The sequence below is a fragment of the Squalius cephalus genome, assembly GCF_949319135.1.
Source record: "Squalius cephalus genome assembly, chromosome: 21".
In the NCBI taxonomy this organism is placed as follows: domain Eukaryota; kingdom Metazoa; phylum Chordata; class Actinopteri; order Cypriniformes; family Leuciscidae; genus Squalius; species Squalius cephalus.
In genome coordinates this window covers 12,011,106-12,032,460 of record NC_137142.1, presented here as the reverse complement: position 1 = coordinate 12,032,460, position 21,355 = coordinate 12,011,106, and the positions used below count along the sequence as shown (strand labels likewise).

At 36.7% G+C, this 21,355-nt stretch overlaps 1 protein-coding gene across 1 annotated transcript; it reads left to right on the top strand.

The window, feature by feature from the left end:
• Positions 1-10,403: 10,403 nt before the first annotated feature.
• On the top strand, positions 10,404-20,351 carry cdc42ep3 (CDC42 effector protein (Rho GTPase binding) 3). The gene is made up of 2 exons (XM_079855051.1): positions 10,404-10,928; positions 18,963-20,351. Exon 2 carries the CDS (start codon positions 19,164-19,166, stop codon positions 20,067-20,069), a length of 906 nt encoding a protein of 301 aa, XP_079711177.1. The 5' UTR covers positions 10,404-10,928; positions 18,963-19,163; the 3' UTR covers positions 20,070-20,351.
• The last annotated feature ends 1,004 nt before the right edge of the window (positions 20,352-21,355 follow it).

Here is a 21,355-nt window from a genome sequence, read left to right as displayed (position 1 = left end):
GATGGAATGTGTGTGTTCCCCCTCCTCTCTGCTGCCATCTGGTTACTTTTAACTTGGTTAGGATACCTCTCCAGCACTCTTAAATAATTTAGGAGCTGAGACCAAGTCTTAACACTTAGGAACCTTTATGAATCACACGTATTCTTAAGTCTATGAATAAGACTAAAATTGATTCTTTGACACACTCTGAGCAGCATATGGCCCCAGAGCTTGTATAAACTAACAATGAACAGTGCTTTTATTAACTTACAAAGATGAATAAATACTGTAACAAATCCATTGCTCGTTGTTAAGTTAGGTCATGCATTATCTAATGTTAACTAAAGGGACCTTATTGTAAAGTGTTACCAGCATCTCTACTATTATTCCTCAAGCTTACGGTTATAGTTCTTTAAACTAATCTCTGATAAACTCTGACATAAATAGTCCTGGACTGTTTATACTAGACATACTAGATACCTCAAACTGTGTTTTGCATGGGTAGGCACCATTTATATTGACTTTAATTTGAACTTAATCTAATACAAGCATTTTATTTCATTAAATTTTCTTTCTTTTTAGGAGTGGGAGACATGCTTGGTTCTAAGGCGTGTTGACATGGATATGACTAATCACTCTAGAAATAGCTTTAATATAAGTATGAAATCAGTGGGATGGGAGTTTTCTGATGGTCATCTGTTCGTCTTTGGAATGTTATTTACTGACTGTACTGATAAAGAGTGACTTTCCGGATATTCTGAAGGGAGTGACATGCAGTTTTCCTAAGGGACTAGGAAAAAGTCGTTTGGAATTTACAGATAAGGACTGCAAAATAATTATGGGAAACTAATTATCTTTCTCAGCATACAAAGACAAGAAGAGCATCCCAAAATCAGCCTCATATCTGGCATCATCACATGATATCATTTGAAATAAATGATAGTAGGTGGAAGTAATGCGTTACGAAATATTTTACGTAAACATAGCTGCAATTCCATGGCCTCTGACCATAACCTGAACCCAGACCTGATCTAATGAGAACCAGACTATACCCAGAACCAACAGGGCATTTAATCTATGTGTCATTCCTATGCAGTATATTTTCTCGTCCCCATCATATATATTAGATAAAATATTAGATTTACTATTTCTATTTGGAGGATGGATTATTGTGTCTTTCACAGTATAACAATTAAGTGAACATAATTGTGAATTTTATATAATTTATTAATTTAATTTGAGTTGATGTTGTAATTTTGGCAAATTATTAAGAAATATTCTAAGAGTTTCTTTTTTCTGTTCTCTGTTGTCTATTTTTTCTATCCCATTCTATTTCCTTTTGAATATGGTTTTAATTATTGTAATTATATTGTTTTAATATTCCTGTGAATACTTTCAATTCTATTTTTTTTTCTGTGTCCTTAATTCCACGTTCCATTTTGTCTTTGTTGTAATGTTTCATAAAATTGCAGAAAAAAAAAAAAAAAAAAATCTAGATTCACACCAAATAGTAAGCTGCACTAAATCTACAAAATAAATGTAGATTTATATTTTATAAATGTTATTTTATAAAGTTATACATTTATATTTGAGGCATCATGTTAATAATAAATAAGTAATCAACAATTAATTATTAATGAAGTTATAATAAATGAAGTTTACATGTCTGAGCATTAAAATAGCATATTTCTTTTACTGAAATTCCTGCTTAAATTACAACATGATGTTTTTTACAGAGTTCAAAAGGCACTACATTACAGGAATGACCCCAAAACACAAAGATGCAGAACAAAAATAAATCCACCCCGAAAGACATGTGTGACTGGCCACTAAGGTTTAGGTAAAAATACTTTAGAAACCTCAACTATACAATACGCCTACTATATTTATTATTCATCTAGCCAAGAATGTGACCTACGTAGATACTTTCACAATCTGTATTTATTTATCTTTAACATACAGTGTATTCCAACCCTTTATTCTACAGTACAATGTTGAGTCCTCCTGTTGCAGAAGTGCATTCTGGGAACTGACAGCAGCCAAAGCCTTTAATCAGTGCGACTCCCACTCTGTGACCGCACACGCCCTGTAATAAACTCTGTGTGTGCAGCCTATTCTCATGAAATAAATAGATGCGTTCTGGGGTTGTTCTTTCTGGCCAGTTCTTTTCACCATACCACAATCTGATTACAAGACGACATGCTCCTGGAAATGGCTACTGGAATTTTTTTGGGAATAGAGCACTGACTCCCTTCATTAGCCTCCATTATTGAAGCGGAAGTGCCTAGTTCCTCTTTGGGTGGACTATCCCTTTAATACTTATATACTGCATATGTACATGTGTCTCTATTTTTCCAGAATGATAACGGTTTACTTTTAAAATTCAGTATTGCAGTATTGCTGATATTGTTGAAACCTGCTGTAGAGCCGGGCTTCACAACCCAGGGTTAAAAGCAGTATTAATCAGTGTAATCTGGGTCGCTTAACCCAGAGTTTAAGTGGCTGTAACATGGGGTTATAAAGTTTCACATGTCCTGATTCTGTAGAGCGTTAGTGAAGCAGCAGCTTAACTGCAAAAATGTAACAGTTCTCCTTGTTGAAGAGTTGTTGAATTTATAAATAAATGAATGTTGCTAGATAGACTAAGGCCTAGTTTCACAAACAGGGCTTAGATTAAGCCAGGATAAGGCCTTAGTTCAATTAGGACATTTAAGTAGCCTTTACAAACGTGCCCAAGGAAAAAACATTACTGGTGTCCATCTTGAGACAAAACAATGGCACTGACATATTTTAAGATGCAACAATGCAAGTTGCTTTCAGTTAAAACAGCTCAAACATGCATTTTAGTCTGGGATTAGTCTTAAACTTTGTCTGTGAAACCAGGGGTAAAACTTTCATATCAACAATATGGACATTAATCTGGGCATTAATCTCTCTCTTTCTTATTCCTCTAAGAGGAGACAAATATTTACATAACTTTCCATCTTAGCTTTTTCTTTTAATGAATTTTGAACTTCTGCATTTCCAACCAGTTCCATCACACATGCTCTTTTTGTTTTCCTGACCTTTCAAAAACGTTCTAAAGCCTTTGAAAGTGAGTAAAGGACTGTTTGAGGTTATGTTTGGGTCATAATTTTTCCACTTTCCTCTCAAAGAGAAAAATCAACAGTCATAAAGAAACTGCGAAGATCAGGTGGGTAATGTTTTCTGTGCTCTCTTTAATTCACAAATTCATGCCTCACATGCAGTGTAACACTTTCCTACTTAAAAATTCTAAGTCTTGTCTGGACGGTCTGTTTCGCTGGTTTTAGAGGGGTTTTGGTAGATCAGACCAATACCAACTTAAACCTAAGATCAGCAACCAACCTTTGGCTGGTTTAAGCTGTTTTTCAGCAGCACATATTACCATAGTTGCATGTCAAAATATGGCAGTATTGTCAGATTACTGTAAATAGTTAAAAACAACATTATGAAGACAAATGTCATGCAGACTTGCATAATGTTGTAACTGAAATGTTTCCTATTCACCAAGTTGAAGTTCAAGAAGGCAGATCAAATCCAAACACTTTTCCTTAAGGTCTGGGTAGATTAGATGGTGAGCATCCAATCAGTTCTCATAATCAGTGTGTTGGAAGCAGGAGAAATGGGCAGGACTAAAGATCTGAGAGACTTTGACAAGGGCCAAATTATTATGGCAAGGCAACTGGGTCTGAGTATCTCTGAAACGGCAAGGCTTGTGTGTTGCTCCCGAGGGCAGCGAAAGCTATCCCGTCCAGTCTGAGCCAACAGAAGGTCTACTGTGGCACAGGTCACACAAAATTTTAATGATGGTTATGGGAGGAATGTGTCTCAACATACAGTGCATCACTCTGCAGCATATGGGGCTGTGTGGCCACAGACCAATCAGAGTGACCTCTTTCTGCAGGAAAATACACCCTGCCACACAGCATACATTGTTCAGGAATGGTTTGAGGAACATGATGAAGAGTTCAAGATGTTGCCCTGGCCTCCAAATTCCCCAGATCTCAATCCAAATGAGCATTTCTGGGATGTGCTGGACCAACAAATTATATCCACGGTGGCTCCACCTCACAACCTACAGGACTTGAAGGATCTGCTGCACATCTTTCTGCCAGACACCACAGGACATCTTCAGTTTAAATTGGACGTTTTTTTATGGTCATGAAATCCATATTAGCAGGTGTCTTCTGCTGTTTCTTTAAAGTCACTATGAACCGGAAGTTGCGACCGACTTAACTTCAGTAATTTCCGAGTGAAACAAGGTGACGTCTTTAGAGAAGGAAGGCCATTCTAGAGAGGATGTGCATATTCAGATTTTGATCAAAGATTACAACTACTTTTTTTGTGAATCAACTTGCATGAATGAATTGTTCACCACAAGACTAGTAATGTGCAATTAAAGTAAATAGGGTCAATTTGATTTCATGCTGACTTTAAAATTGTGATGGTTGGAAGTGAAGGTACTAGCAAACAACTTTGTACCTAGTTGAGATGGATCATCATGTTGTTAAATGTACTGTGAATTACTAACACAGAGTAAAAGTGAGCAGTGTGAAAGTAAGGGCTCCCATACATGAGACATCCATCACATGCAATGTTTGATTTGGCTCTAATAATTACTTTTCCATCTTTCTCTCACAGGATCATTGTCTGTGTAACACCTCAAAACACACTGACATAAGAGGAAGTGACTTCAACGGCAGCAGTTAGTCAGCTCTCTAAGTTTTCAACAACCAAACAAACCCTCACAGGCTCTGATTGTCATGAGGTCCAAAACAAGCTAATTTGAAACTTGGAAAATCAGGTAATTCTTTCATAAACAGCACAGCCTTTCCAATTCTGCACTTATGTGAACTCAAATAATCTCTTTTGGTGGGAAGAACTGGAGGTGTTCCTCTCAGATTCCTCTAAACTGTAGAGTCTACAAGCACATTGACGGCATTTATATGGTGATTGCAGCTTGGCAAACATCAGGACAATACTCAGTATTCTTCCTGAGACCATGTGCTCTCCACATGTGACATCATGCCTACAAAACACAGAAAGACTTCATTCAGAAAGCTTGTTGTCCACTTGTAGTGGCTGTTTTACTTAACTGAATGATTGTTCAAATTTAACAGACCATCCAGAAGTGTAAGATCCAGCCTGAAAATATGGTTAGCTTCTCAGTGGGCGGTCAATAAAGGGTCAGATGTGTAACAGAGGAGCATGGCACTGGATCAAGAAGCAGATGTTCCTGGGGAACACACGTACTGTATGTTTAACTTGAATGCACTAAGTCGCTTTGGAAAAAAAAAACACAAATGTAAATTTGACATCATGCATTTGATGTTTTAAGTGCCTACACAGCTCTGTTCCAACAAAAAGACTTAATGAGTTAGATATATGACTGATATTTGAATTTTTATTTTTTATTTTTTTTTAAGAAATTTAAACTGCAAATTAATTTAATTTAAGCTTCTTGAACAAGAAAAGATGCAGGGCAGGACTTGATTTTGTCCATTGGGAATTGATTGGATCATTGTCTTTTGTCAATTGATGCGATCTCATGTGAGTGACATGTTGCCAGAAGGGAATTTAAATTATTTTAAGTGACTTTAAATTGCTTATACTTAACACACATGAAAAAACAACAACAACTGTTATATTTTTTTAAGATATTTTAAGTGGAAAATGAGACAAAAGTCCCCCTCTGGTGAAAATCACGTTTTTAATGTTATTTATATGTCTATGTGGTGTTTTTAATATGCTTTAAGACAAAACATGTGCAAATTCATAAGTCAACACCATTGCTGAGTATTTTCTCCTTAAAACTCCATGAACCAACCCTAGTGAAAAAAAGTATACTTTATTGTATTTGAAATATATTCCCTTTTTAAATAGTACATTGCAAATATACAAAAATTTTACTATCTTTAAATATATTAAAAGTATATTAGCATCATGCTTTTACCTATTTTCACAATACAACTCTTAACAGACTTTAAAATAATTGTACTTAAGTATATTTTCTAAAAATATATTTTAGAAAAATATACTTGAAGTGAAAATTCTGTTTATTTTGTAAAAGTGTATTTATTTGCACGGTTACACTATTTTAAGGTGTCAGTATTACAGTGTAATTATACATTTAAGAACTGAGTAATAATAATTAACTACATGTACTTACTATAGGGTTAGGATTAGGGTTTGGTTTAGGGTTAATTGCATGTAATTATGCATAATTTATAGTTATTACTACAGTAATTACATGTAACATAATGTAACAATGACACAAATAAAGTGTTACCAAAGTATACTTTAAAAATGCATTATATAGTATTTTGTACAAAGTATAGCTAAGTTTTATTTGTCTAATAATGTGTTTTGTTATTGAAGACAAAGTATGCAATTTGTAGTATTTGGAATAAGCCAAAGGTATTAATGAGCATATACTTTTTACTCAAATTTCCTGTCAAGCTACTGTCCTATCCTAAAGGTGAAAATGCCAAAAAAATATATTTTTAAAATATATATAAATACACTTATGGTATATTGCTTGTATGTTTCGAAGACATGTACTTGTAACACAAATAAAGTACACTTTAATATCACTAATTAAGCATGTAATTAGCCCCTACAGAGGCATATACTTAAAGTATACTAAGTATACTTGAAGTTGGTCCAATTTAGTACACAAAAGTACACTAAATACACTTAAAGTTATGCTTTACTACAATTTAATTATAACTAAAATATACTTAGTACAAAATTAGTTGTTTCAAAATAGCACACTTCAATTAACTAATCATTACCACACTTGAAGTATACAATTAGTCTGGCTGCAAGTATATTTAGCATAGTTTTGTTTTTTTTTTCACCAGGGAAAGACAGTCTCAAAATCGCGGTTTGAAATCGCTGGTGTTTTTGACATCACAAACTACCTTGTAACCAATCACGTCAATGTGTGATCGTCAACAAGTGGATCTCTGTGCTGGTGTGAGTGAGTGGAGGAGGGGCTAATTTGCATATTCATAGTCAATTACAGGCCGATCTCGAATCTACCTTTTCTGTCAAAGATACTGGAAAAGGCAGTATCTTCACAACTATGTTCCTTTTTAGAAAGAAATGATATGTGCGAGGATTTTGAGTCAGGATTTAGACCGTACCATACCGAGACTGCTCTCATTAGAGTCACAAATGATTTGCTCTTATCATCCGATCATGGTTGTATAGTGTTACTCGATCTTAGTGCTGCATTTGACACTATTGACCACAACATTATTTTAAATAGACTCGAAAATTATGTTGGCATTAGTGGAATTGCATTAGCATGGTTTAAATCATACTTATCTGACCGTTATCAGTTTGTAGCAGTAAATGAAGAGATGCCATATCGATCAAAAGTTCAGTATGGAGTACCACAAGGCTCAGTACTAGGACCGCTGCTGTTCACTCTGTACATGCTACCATTAGGAGATATCAATAGGAAACATGGAATTAGCTTTCACTGTTATGCCGATGATACTCAGCTCTATATTTCTTCACAACCTAACGAAATCTACCAATTCACAAAATTAATGGAATGCATAGCTGATATAAAAAATTGGATGACTAATAATTTCCTTCTAAATTCTGAAAAAAACAGAGATTCTAATTATTGGACAAAAAACTTCCTCATGTAATAACCTAGAATACTGTCTAACACTTGATGGCGGCTCTGTTAAGTCTCCGTCGTCGGTTAGGAACCTGGGTGTGCTCTTTGATACCAATCTTTCATTTGAAATTCACGTGTCTAGTATCTGTAAAACCGCATTTTTCCATCTTAAAAATATATCTAAATTACGCCATATGCTCTCATTGACAAATGCGGAACAATTCGTTCATGCGTTCATGACCTCAAGGCTAGATTATTGTAATGCTCTACTGGGTGGTTGCCCTGCATACTTAATAAACAAACTACAGCTGGTCCAAAACGCAGCAGCTCGAGTTCTTACCAGAACCAGGAAGTATGACCATATTAGCCCGGTTCTGTCAACTCTGCATTGGCTCCCTATTAAACATTGTATAAATTTTAAAATATTGCTGATTACTTACAAAGCACTAAGTGGTTTAGCTTCCCAGTACTTGAGCGAGCTCTTAACACATTATAGTCCTTCACGTCTATTGCGATCTCAAAATTCCGGCCAGTTGATAATACCTAGAATATCAAAATCGACTGCTGGCGGTAGATCCTTCTCCTATTTAGCACCAAAACTTTGGAACAGTCTTCCTACCATTGTCCGGGAAGCAGACACACTCTGTCAGTTCAAAGCTAGACTAAAAACACATCTCTTTGACCTAGCATCCACATAACACATTATAGACTTATATAATTCAATGTTAGGGTGCATAGATCAGGTCAGCCGGAACCGGGAACACTTCCCATAAATCCTGATGTACTCGTTACATCATAAGAAGAATGGCATCTATGCTAATGTTAGTGTTTTTGTTTATCCTGAGGTTTTCCCGCAGCCTGCCGGATCCAGGCTGTATCCGGATCTTACGAAGGACCTGCGCCTGGACCCGATGTCATAGCGGGGTGCTAAAGTGCCAACTAGTTTTATGGAGGATCCCTTTACCACTCTACAGATAAAGCGTTGTCGGGAAAATTCGGTTTGCGTATCTACCCCGAAGTGATACAATTCTGTATCAAAATGTTAAGGCCAGACAAGTAGTTTTTTAAGGCTTGGTTTGTAGGGAATTACAAACCTGCGCACATATATTCAAACACACATAATAGACTGAACTCATAATACGCATGTGCACGCCATCAGCATTCTCACAGGTTTCGCGTTTAAAGTCTGTGTAGAGTTTCCTGTTAAAACAGTGTTGTGTTAGCGGCCCCTAAGTTAATAACTAATGATCGTTGCAACCGAAGTGAATCAATCAAATTAACTTTAGCTGGAAAATAACTTTATTCAAGAACTGCTATAAAGCCAAAATAATCTCTGTTACTTTAAACTATCCTTGTATCTCTGTAAAGCCGCTTTGGAACAATCTACATTGTTAAAAGCGCTATATAAATGAAGATGAATTGACTTGATAGAACAGCGTATACTAAATGAGGGTGTAGAGTTACGTTCAAGCAATTTTAAGGCATGAAGATTTGTTTTAAAGAAAAAACTTTTAAATATGTAATTTTGGTGATCAAAGATGAGTTTTAAGTGATACAATTGTTGACTTGTTTAAGAATATATCTTTTTTTAAAGTAGTGAGCTGCATTGCTGCCTACTGCCTAGCCGGCTTCCTTCTAAGGCATCATTTAAACTGATCTGGAACCTCATAAGATACTGATTTGGAAAGCTCTATATAGCCAGCTATTCTGTGAACTACACAAATAGCACTCGTCTGCAAAGCACACATGACTATAAATTAATTTCAGTTTGACGTGAGCATGTTGCTAATAACTAACGTTGTGATACTTTGATAGTCTAATGAGCATAAAAATAGAACACACAAATATTGGGTAAAATGTTAGATTATATTATTATACTGTTTTAATACATTTTAGTAATTTTTTTTTAATTATTTTGGGGTATTTTTGAGGTACATTTAACATTTAACTCAAATTTAACATTGCATTTAAATCTCTCTTGCTTTATCCAGCATCTTGGAATTACTATTATATTATTACTATTTTAAATTAATTCATTTTAGGATGTTTTCAAAGCATACATGTGATGTTCCCTTATGGTTTCCCATATTGATGTCTCTTATTTTTAGGAACTTCCTTAAAATGCTGTCTAGGTAGGAAGCTCACTATAGATAGCTTTTGGAACAGAGCTCATTCACACACACACACAGACACACACACACACACACACACACACACCCTGCACCCACTCCTAATCCCTGTCAAACGTGAGATCACTGCAGATCGCTGTACTGTGTGTTGCCAAGGAAACCTATTTTAGGTTGAGGATGAAGCGACGAGAAGCTCTGTTTACAGTGCAGCTGCAAAAAGAAACAGCTTTTTTCTATAAGTAATCAATATTTATCTATCTGGCTGTCTGTCTATCTATCTACACATCCATCCATCCATCCATCAAGCAAGGTTGCATTGTATCTCTCGGATGTTGTAATGGTGTCTGGTAAATGCTGAGCAAACAAATGAGGTAGAGATGCTGAAGTCAGCAGAAATAAAATGAAGAATGAGAGAATAGAAAGGGAATCAAAAAGACAGAGTACTAAATGTATTAAAAATTTACTTGAGTATGTTTTTAGTACAATACAAATATACTTTAATGCATTTTTAATACATTTAACAGTACGTCTTTTTCACCTGGGATCACCTTCTCTGAAGAGTGTGAGAGCTGAGATAGAAAGAAGAAAAAAACGTGAGAAAAAGCACAAGAAGGGAGGTGGGGAGCGAGAAGACGAAAAAGAGAGAGAGGGGAGTTGTATTTCTTCCACTCTGTTTTGGAAGGGAAGGACTTTGACGTTCAGCAGCTGGGAAGCACAGTAGGAGAGACTCTTCATGTTCCTCCTCCCATGACTGAGCGCTGTCTGTCTGTATCTCCAGGAAATACTGCGGGTCGACACTACTGAGGACGAGAGAATTGGATTTCAACAGCGCTGTCCGCAGACAGGCAGGGACAGGTGCTGCAGGCTGAGAAAGGAGGAGCAAAGACACGCCGAACCGCTTCAGAGGAGGAATTCTGAAACAGCTGTCCAGCAGACGTCCTGCCTGCGAGAAGTAAACCCTCAAGGGCAGAGAGAGAGAGAGAGAGAGAGAGAGAGAGAGAGAGAGAGAGAGGGAGAGAGAGAAGAGAGTGAGAGAGAAGACGAAAACTGCAATACGCTGCACCACCCAGAAGCTGACTAACAGTTTGGGTCAAGGCTCCTCTAGGACGGCAAACACAGAGCAAAGAAAACAGGGACATTAATCTGCAAAGACACACGAGCAGGTAAAAATAGATATTGCTGAATTTTTGCAGGTGTGTGTGCTTCATAATTTATGTGTATTACATACATTACATTTTCTTAAGGGTGTGTTGCTTGAGTGCAACCTCTGATAGATGATAAGATTGAGAAATTGCTGTATTCATGGAGCATGTGGCTGTTATTCGCTAGTTAGGCTTGTGAAACCTCTTTCCACTCGTGCACATGGCTGTCATTACGACATGTGAGATTTTGGTGCTGCAGAATATGTATGAGCAAATTCCTACACACCGCAAAACAAGGGCTGAGAAGCGCAAAGCAACCCGACACCTGGCTCTTCTCCGTTCCTCAAGCGCATACTCAACTGTTTGACCAGAAGAGAGCTTCTAAAAATTCCTCAGATACATTCCTCTGTCCAACAGAACTTGGGAAAGTCAACTTGACTCGTGCATGCATAAAGCCAAAGACAATAGCAGCTTGAGAACTGAAGCATTGGAGGTGGATTGCAGGGTGTAAAAAGCATGAAGTTGAGGCGAAAGAGACTTCGCTCCACCGCGGTTCCTCAAAAAGCAGCAGCAATCCCAGAGTGTAATTTAGGGTTGCTTTATGTAACACACTGGAAACCTCGAATTGGGCCGAGTGCAGGATTTGTCTTTAATCATTTAGAACATTGTCCAAAAGGGTCGTTTGTGGTTGGAGGAATTTGAAAAGATTGAAAGCTTAGGCCTGAAACACCCAAGAGAGGAGGTAAAAGCTGAACCTCCCAAGAGAGGAGAGCTTGACCAGCTCAGATGAAATAGCCATGTATGCTGTGGGAGATTGCACATCTAAAAAGAACAGCCAAAAACATTCAAATTATGCAGATGTGCTGTAAATACAGCATCATCATCTGCAGCAGACGGGACCGGGTGGTGGGCTTTTCAGCCAAAAAAGGCTATGGCTAAAATGGCTCAGAGGGAGAATCAAAGGTGGCATAGTTGCGGGGCTGAAGAGAGTCTTAACACATCTCTGTCTGCAGTGTGAATGTCATCATCGCACTTGTTTAGATCACCGCTCACACTAATAATAATGTGACCCACATACTCACACGTGAGTTATTTCCTGAGTGCCAGCAGCATGCAATTAGATCCGTCTTCAGACCCCTGCTCTTACCTCTCACCCCATTTTATCTTTTTCTGTCTCATTCTGGCATCCTCAGTCTTATTTTCTCACATTTTGGCATATGCTGTCTCATTAAATCTGCCTAGTTCAGTGTCAACCTGGCTTTTTCATTAATATTCAGTCTATTTTCAGTCTACTTCTTTAATTCAGTGATATTCTTATTCATTCTCACTAATTCCATCTAGTTCAGTCTTAAAGGGATAGTCCAATCAAAAAAGAAAATGTTCACGCCATGTTGCAATCACTGTAAATAAAGCTCTGAATGCTTTCGAATTGCTCTCGCGCCACTTTGATCTCATTATGCATATCAAGTCGAACACACCTTAAATCTGCAGTGGTCAGGTGGCACAGTGTTCAGGTGGCACAAATCGTAGCTCTCAGAAAATTACAAGTTTACATGTTGTAATTACAAGTAATACAAACACATGAAGGCTTTTTAAATTTCAGAATCATTACAACACCTGAACTCACCTTCTGTCATTGCAAAACTCTATGTCTTTCTTCTGTATTCAGTCTCATTTATTCTAACTAGTTCAATCTCAGTCTGGCATTTTTAATGACATTAAGTCTTCTGACACTATTCTGGCACATTTAGCAACATTCAGTCTCATCATTTTTCTTATTCAGTCTCATTAATTCCATTTAGTTCAGTCTTAAAGGTATAGTCCACCCAAAAAAATGTATATTCTGTCATACTTGCTCGCCTTCATGTTGTTCCAAAACTGTATGACATTCTTTCCTCAGTGGAAGATAAAAGAAGATATTTTGGTAACACTTTACAATAAGGTTTCATTTGTTAACATCAGTTGATGTATTAACTAACATGAACTGACCATGAGGAATACATTTGTTACAGTATTTGTTAATCTTTGTTAATGTTAGTTAATATAAATACAGTTGTTCATTTTTACTTCACAGTGTATTAACTCATGTTAACAAATACAACTTTTGATTTTAATAATGTATCAGTAAATGTTCAAATGAACATTAACAAAGATTAATAAATGCTGTAGAAGTGCAGTTCATTATTAGTTCATGTTAACTCATGATGTCAACTAATGTTAAAGCTGCAGTCCGTAGTTTTTCCTCTTTGTCGCCATCTCTGTTCGAAATCTGCAATTGCAGTTATTTGCGGAATTATCAACTTTACGTGGGTTGTGCCTCGGTGCGGCACAGCGCGGATTAATCCAATGTTTTGTGGAGAATGTGCGGCTGTCAGTCACTGCACCGGTGTGGATACTGTCATTCACAATCACAGATTCTACTTTTTGGAAGTATGACCAACATAAGAATTTTCACCAGAAAATGTCATCTGAACAAGTAAGTAACATCCACTTTTGTTCTGACCAACTAAGGGAAAAAAAAGCATTGCAGTAAATCGCGCCGATTAAATCTGACGATCGCTTATCATATCACGTCAAACCGTGCAAATTATACTTTGTTCTCAAACTGTTAATGTTAACAACATCAGCATTGCGTGACTACATTTAATGTGTATTAGAACCTGTAGTTCAGTTTGTCATACCAACAAATTAATGTTCCATAGAACTGGTTCTCTTTGAAATACAAACACACTTATCTGTAATCAGGTGCATATTTAAAACTGGAATATAATCTAATTACCATGGGCCCGGTTGCATTCTCTTTTTTTTTCTGTAGCCACTCCGAAGTCTGAAGTCTTTTGCATTTTACCATGCACTGTAAAAAAATATTTTCATGATTTGTTATCTTAACTTTTAATCTTTTGTCAAAACAACTTAGATAATTAATGTGGTTCAGATAACATATATTTTGAAGTTCTATTTATTAAACCATAATCTTTTGTCAAATCAACTTAGATAATGTTGTTCAGATAACATATATTTTGAGTTTCTATTTATTAAACCAATCTCTTTGTTGCATTAACTCAATTTTTTTATTTCAATGAACTCAAAATTTTAAGGCAACCAGGTAACTTACATTTTTAAGTTAAAGGTTTAACTTAAAAATGTAAGTTACCTGGTTGCCTTAAAATTTTGAGTTCATTGAAATTAAAAAATTGAGTTAATGCAACAAAGAGATTGGTTTAATAAATAGAAACTCAAAATATATGTTATCTGAACAACATTATCTAAGTTGATTTGACAAAAGATTATGGTTTAATAAATAGAACTTCAAAATATATGTTATCTGAACCACATTAATTATCTAAGTTGTTTTGACAAAAGATTAAAAGTTAAGATAACAAATCATGAAAATATTTTTTACAGTGTGGGTGAATCTCCAGTTGTCAATGGTGATTGTCGTTTTAACCTTTCTGGATCAGCCATCGAATTGATGTTTAATTATATCAAGTGCTGTGAGAAAAGGCTATAAATCTCCAACATTCTCACACGCAATATAGCCAACTAGCCGAGACACCTTCTTTATGTGCACAGATGTTACGTAATGACGCAAAGACATGCTCGAATTTCCAGCGGAAATCCACCAGTACCACTGGAATTAAAAACATTATTACAAGCTTACTGTTTTGAATCGAGCTAAGGCAAGCAGATAGTTTTGAACACTGGCTGGTTATGTACTTGCTCAAAAATTTATTTTGGATAATTTTTAACCCAAAAAAGTTACGGACTGCAGCTTTAACTAATAAAACATTGTAGTGTTACTAATGTTTTGAGGATTTTGTTTTTTCATTTAATGGAAGTCAGTAGACTCCAATGTTGTTTGGTTTTCAACTTTCTTCAAAATATCTTTTGTGTTTTGCAGAAGAACGAAATGAGGGTGAGTAAATGAAGACAGAATTTTCATTTTTGGGTGGAATATCACATTAATATATCTTATTCATTCCCAATTCACTCCCATTTTTTCCTCTTCTGAATGTAGCTCAGGCTTCGGCTTATTCAGTCTGTCAGATGAGAGACACACTGCCGACCTGCTGACATGCACTTCTGAGGGGTGTGTGATGATACGTCCCCCCAGGGAAGGGGGGTAGACAGATCTATCTCAGCAGGGGCGTCAGGGCACTTGTAAGTGCAACATTTGCCCCTGGACTCATTCCAGATCTAAAATGAAGGCAGGATATGGCCCTGAGATAAATCCATATCAAGAGGGTGTGAGAGGCAGCTGCTCAGCTTCTAAACCTCAGCGTGGTAGATTGTTGCACTGAATGGCATTGTTTGTTATTGTTTAACAAGTCATGGCATTGTACAATTTATTCAAAGGCATCTCACACCTGCTGGGGTTTAAGTTGAAGACTAGCCATAGCTTTAACCCTAACCCCTTAACCTAACCTAAGCATTATTTAGGCTTCCCTTTGAGATTTATTCCACCCGGTCCAGGGGTTCACACACCTGCTTGCTTTGATCATGCCATGACAGCAGGCCTTATGTGAACCTTTTCATCAGTGTAATCATCAAGCACATTTCTAGACGTTGCTGTTTATGCATCTGCAACAACACAGATTAAAGTCACATGGGTTTGATTCAGTGGTATATGTGACCCTGGATCACAAAACCGGTATATTTGTGGCAATAGCCAACAATACATTGTATGGGTCAAAAGTATCGATTTTTCTTTTATGGCAAAAATCATTAGGATATTAAGTAAAGATCATGTTCCATGAAGATTTTTTTGTAAATTTCCTACTGTGAATATATAAAACGTTTATTTAAAACGTGAATGCAGCACAATCGCAAACAACAATGGACAACTTTAAAGGCGATTTTCTCAATGTTACGATTTTTTTGCACTCTCAGATTCCAGATTTTCAATAGTTGTATCTCGGGCCAAATATTGTCCTATCCTAACAAACCAAACATCAATGGAAAGCTTATTTATTCAGCTTTCATATGATGTATACATCTCAATTTAAAAAAAAAATGTACCCATTTGACTGGTTTTGTGGTCCAGTGTTACATTTTATTATAGTATTTATTAATATTTTGAATTAGCATTTTCATATTTTATATATTTTTTCACATTTTAATTCTAATTCTGTTGTTTTTACCATTTTTAATAGATTTTTTTAAATATATTTCTTTATTTTTATTTCATTTGTATTAGTACTTCAGGTTAAACTTAATTATTTCAGTTAGTTGCAATATTTCTAATTCTTGTTTAAGTTTAACTTCTATTTTTTTAATATTATTTCAGATTTATTTCAATTACAGAAATACTGTTTTTAATAGTTTTAGTTTTAGACAAAAAAATAACACTGCTTTGATTTAAAGAATAAAGTACAAAGAGCGGGTTACTGGATATGGTTTTACAAAGATTATGAGAAAGTTGCAAAGAGGAGGCATATCCGGAGACAATCACAGCTCTGACACAAGAAAGTACTGCATTGTTCCTTCTGTATTCTATCCCCTAACCCATCCATCACATAAAACTTTCAGCATTTTTACATTTTCAACAAAAAAACCAAAAAAAAAACCAGTGTGATTTACAAGCTGTTTTTCAAATTGGGACCAGAAAATGTCCCCACAACGACAAGGATTTTGGATATTGCCATCTTTGAGAGGACTTCTTTACCAGGACCACACACACACACACACATTTTCCTCTATCACTGACACACTCATGCAGTCACACATTCTTCAAGCCATCCCGATGATGCTTGTCACATTTAAAAATAGATTTCCGTTCAGTGCTCCAGTGAGGTTTATTTGTGTTTCACTGCATCAGTGTCCAAAAATGCTTTTAAAGCCCTGTTGAACTCGCACAGCAACCTCTGAGCTGGTGCAAAAAGTGCAAAAACACATAGATTGTAAGATGATCGGAATAATGTCATTCATCCAGACTAAAACAGACTACATCTTTGTCAAGGATTGTCCTGCTGCTCACCTTCACCTTGCTCCTGTTGTTTATCAGCTGTGATTTGTTAGGACGTTACCTCAGGGGAGTCGTGTATTCCTATGAAACGGAATTTCTAGTGTTTTGTAAACAGTGTCCTCCCTCACTGTCTCTAACTGGGATCTTCAGGGGATGTGGAACATTGAGCTGTGACATCATTCAGACTGTCATCTTTAGTACTTTGGTGGCTCCATGTTATCAGATGGCAATGCCGTGGTATTTTAATATACAGTGGCCTCAAACCGTATTTGGACACAGACGATGGTTTGATATTGTAGTATAAACATTGGTTACACTTTATTTCAATGGTCCACTTTTCTACTAACTATAAGTAACTTTGCTAACTAACTCTCATTGGAGTATTAGTTTACTGTAGTAGACTGTTCGGTTAGGGTTAGGTGTTAGGGTTCGGGTTTGTAGAATAAGTTGACATAGTTGCAAAGTGATTTATTGTCAGTAGAATGTCTGTTGGGAGACCATAAAAGTAAATTGTTAGCAGATATTAAGCAGACAGTCTACTAATACTCTAGTAAGCGTTAGTTGACAATTACATGTAATTGCAAAGTTAATTATAGTTAGTAGAATGTCTAAAGTGGACTGTCAAAATGAAGTTTACCTAGGCATCTCTTTATTTTTCATATAGACATTTCTAAATGGGACTAAATGTGACTGTCATGGGCATGTTTAAGATTCTGCATATCAATTAGCATATGATGAGCATGGATATATAAAGATGTGGTTAAAAAAAAAATATTCTAAATATAAAAGAATAGCAGTCCACACCACAACTATAATGACAATGGCACAGATAAATTATATCATTGGAATCACTTTTAGAATGATTTTTCCAGCTGATCTGAAGTTTTCTGAAGGCCACTCTCTTGTTTTTCTAAGACTGAGATGGTTATGATTTCTCAAAGCACCAATTTCAGTGATATCTGTTACATAATAGGGATATTTTATGTGTTATTTAAAAAAAATATTACAGCACCTTTATTATGTTTTTGCATCACCATACAGTTTCGCAAAAGGTTCTCTGTTGAAATGAAAAAGGCCTCAGGTCTTGAACAGTTTAGAGAAGCAGGTCTTAAAGGAGTGAAAGGACATTGGGCTCTGCTGCCGAGAGAATGTGGATGTTTTTTCAGTCGTACATATTTGGCTAGCCGTGGCCCGGTCGCAGCTTTAGAGAGTGTTTGCAGTCTGTCGTTGAGGGTCAATGTTTAAAGGCCTCTCAAAAGGAAATATGTCCATAAATGGCAAGAAGTCTCTCTCTCTCTTATGATATGTGGTCGCCCTTCTCTCTCTCTCTCTCTCTCTCTCTCTCTCTCTCTCTCTCTCTCTCTCTCTCTCTCTCTCTCTCTCGCTCAGCCTCTCTAAACTCTCTGCAATTTCTACTTTATCTCTAGACATCCTTTCTTTATCTTTAAAGCTTCTTGACTCGTGTGTTAACATACCGTCACTATGAAATAAATGACAACAACAGATATCTATCTATCTATCTATCTGTCTATCTATCTATCTATCTATCTATCTATCTATCTATCTATCTATCTATCTATCTATCTATCTATCTATTAGCAATCGTGTAGCAATGTTCTTTTAGTATTATATTATTATAGTATTTATTAATATATTTCTTTTTATATGTCTTCATTTTAATATTAGTTTAGTTTATTTTTATTTTTGTCAGTCCTTTTTATTAGTTTTTGTTTTTTATTAGTTTTTGTATATATATATATGTGTGTGTGTGTGTGTGTGCGTGTGTGTGCGTGTGTGTGTGTGTGTGAATGCTTAAATGTATTTTTATTTCAGTTTTAGTTTTACTAATTTTAGTATTTCAACTTAAACTTATTTTAATTCATCTATATCCAAAAGACAGTTTCAGACAGAGATAAATATTTTCTTTGAACTCTCTTTGCACATTCCACAGAAAGATTACAATCAGATACTTAAGATATATGTGAAATTTACTTTAACATTTAAACAAATTAAATATTGGATTTATGACTACAATAAAGCTCTTTGATGCTGACTACAAAGAAAACTAAATTATTTCTCCATCTATCCAGGTAAAGGACATTAATTCAAACATCAGAGCTGGATTATCGTCAATGAGGATTGAGGACACATTTAAAACAGCTGCTCTCTGAGAATGTAACCCCTGCCCTTTTACTTTGCGAGACTCCAGCAAGTTTATCACACAGCTGAGGAGATCTGAACTTCTAGAGTGGTCTCGGTTCCTTCCAATACACACTGGACTCAAAGCAGGGATGCCTGCCAAAACGCCAATCTACCTGAAGTCCAACTACAGTAAGAAGGGGAAGAAATGTCGTCTGAGGGATATTTTATCACCAGATATGATCAGCCCACCTCTCGGAGACTTTCGACACACTATCCACATTGGAAAGGGTGGCGAGTGCGATGCCTTCGGTGACATGTCGTTCCTTCAAGGAAAGTTTGAGCTTCTACCAGGGAAAGGTGGTCCTACTCGACCTCAATATGGTATCCACGGGGAATTCACAAGAGCTAATAGTGCCTCCGATGCATCGTGTGTCGAAACTCCATCGCCGGTCCTGAAGAATGCAATCTCGCTCCCATCCATCGGGGGCAGCCAAGCACTGACACTTCCTTTGATCTCCACCACCGTGTTTCCCATGAACCAGGACCACTTGTCTGAGCCATCTACTCCTCAAGCCAGTTCTGAAGATCTGGAAATCCTGCAGATGGAGACCCTGCTTCAGTCCATCAGCGTCTTCAGGAGTGACCCCAGCCCCGTCCCGGAGGAGGACGAACCTTCGATCGACCGCATGGAGATGCCTGAAAAATCTCTTGCAAAAAAGAAGATGCACAGCAGTGAAAACGAGCTTGAAGCGTTTTTGTCCGTCTTTGTTAATGGAAACGGAGATGCCAATGGGAACTTTAACAATGGTAACAACGGCGATTCAGTCTTCCAGTGCGAACAGGAGATGTTCGGCATCAAGGGCGACTGGGCGGACAGAGATAGCGGCGTGGAAGAGGGTCGTCTATGTGATTCGGACTTTGAAATCTCCAAAAGCAAAAGCCAATCACAGGAGTCGCTCACACAAATCACAGGATCCCTTTTCTCTCTCGAACTTGACTTGGGCCCATCCATTTTGGATGACGTACTCAATATCATGAATAAGCCGGTGTCTTAGGTCATGACTTTCACAGAGAACCAAAAGGGAATCTATTAGTTATGAGCCCATAAACATGACATGGCAATATTGAACTGAAGAGGCTGAACTTTCTTTCCCAGAGTAAGTTTTTTGTCTTTAGCTTCAGAGTATCTTGCACACCTGGTTTTGCAAAAAAAATAATGCGACTGACACACAGCCTTTGTGCCTTTTAAGTTGCATAGACACTGATGTTGTATGCAGATCAAATGAGGCTTATTCTGTTAACTGTTCTTCATGCACGACATCAACATCATACAAAAATCAGTGTGATAATGTGTACATTTCTGCAAACATATACAACGCTCCCATCACAACATCCTTCACGCACAAATGTGTTTAGACTGACAGTTTCATTAACCACACTACCAAGCCTTAAAGACCTGTACCTACAGCATATATGTTTTGACGTTGTGAAGCTAAATACGAAATAAATAAATAAATGAATAAACAAATCTCTTTTAGATTATTATTTTATTTTTTTTTGGTTATTTTATTATTCTTTTTAATTTCTTCGGAATAGGGAAGACTCAGTAACTAGAAGGTCAAAAGTTCAATCAGATGAATTTTAGTTTTATCTATTATTTTTGTATGTTGTTTTGTGCCTTATTCTCTGCCCTATTTTAACGATCTAAGCACATGGTATAAAGCGCACGGCGCAAGTGCACTTAGGGGTGTCTGAATCCACTTTTGCTAGTTTATCGACGGGAAAAATGGTCGGCGCACCCGGCGCATTGTCTAAAAGGGTTGTCCCTATTCTCTTAATGAGTAATGGGTGTGTTTTGGGCATAACGTGCAATAAACCAATCAGAGTCTTATCTCCCATTCCCTTTAAAAGCCAGTTGCGCTCGCGCCATGGCGGATTCGCTATTTACATGGCGGAATTTGCAAGCGGAAAGACTGAACGCTTCTCTAGCGAGGAAACGGATCTGCTCGTGTGCAAGGTTATAGCGCAAGCAGACAATCTACGGGACAAGCCAGATTCCACCATATCTTTATGTACAAAATATTAATATTTACATTGTAATCCTTTTATTTTTAATATTTGGCATGTTTGTGTGTTGCTGTGCGTCCCTGTGTGTGTAATAAGCAGAGTGTGCATGCATTGTGGACCTGCCTATAGGTTTACATTACTAACACGCTCTATAAATAACAAAAAAAACAAAAAAAAATGTTGCGCTGGACTTTAGACCAGGTTTTTGTTGGTCAATGGCACCATCTATTTCAGTTGCCTAAAAAAAAGCAACACGCCAACAGTGCACCTGAAC

Excerpts from the sequence above, each read along its gene's own strand:
- cdc42ep3 (XM_079855051.1), top strand. The coding sequence starts at position 19,164 with ATGCCTGCCAAAACGCCAATCTACCTGAAGTCCAACTACAGTAAGAAG.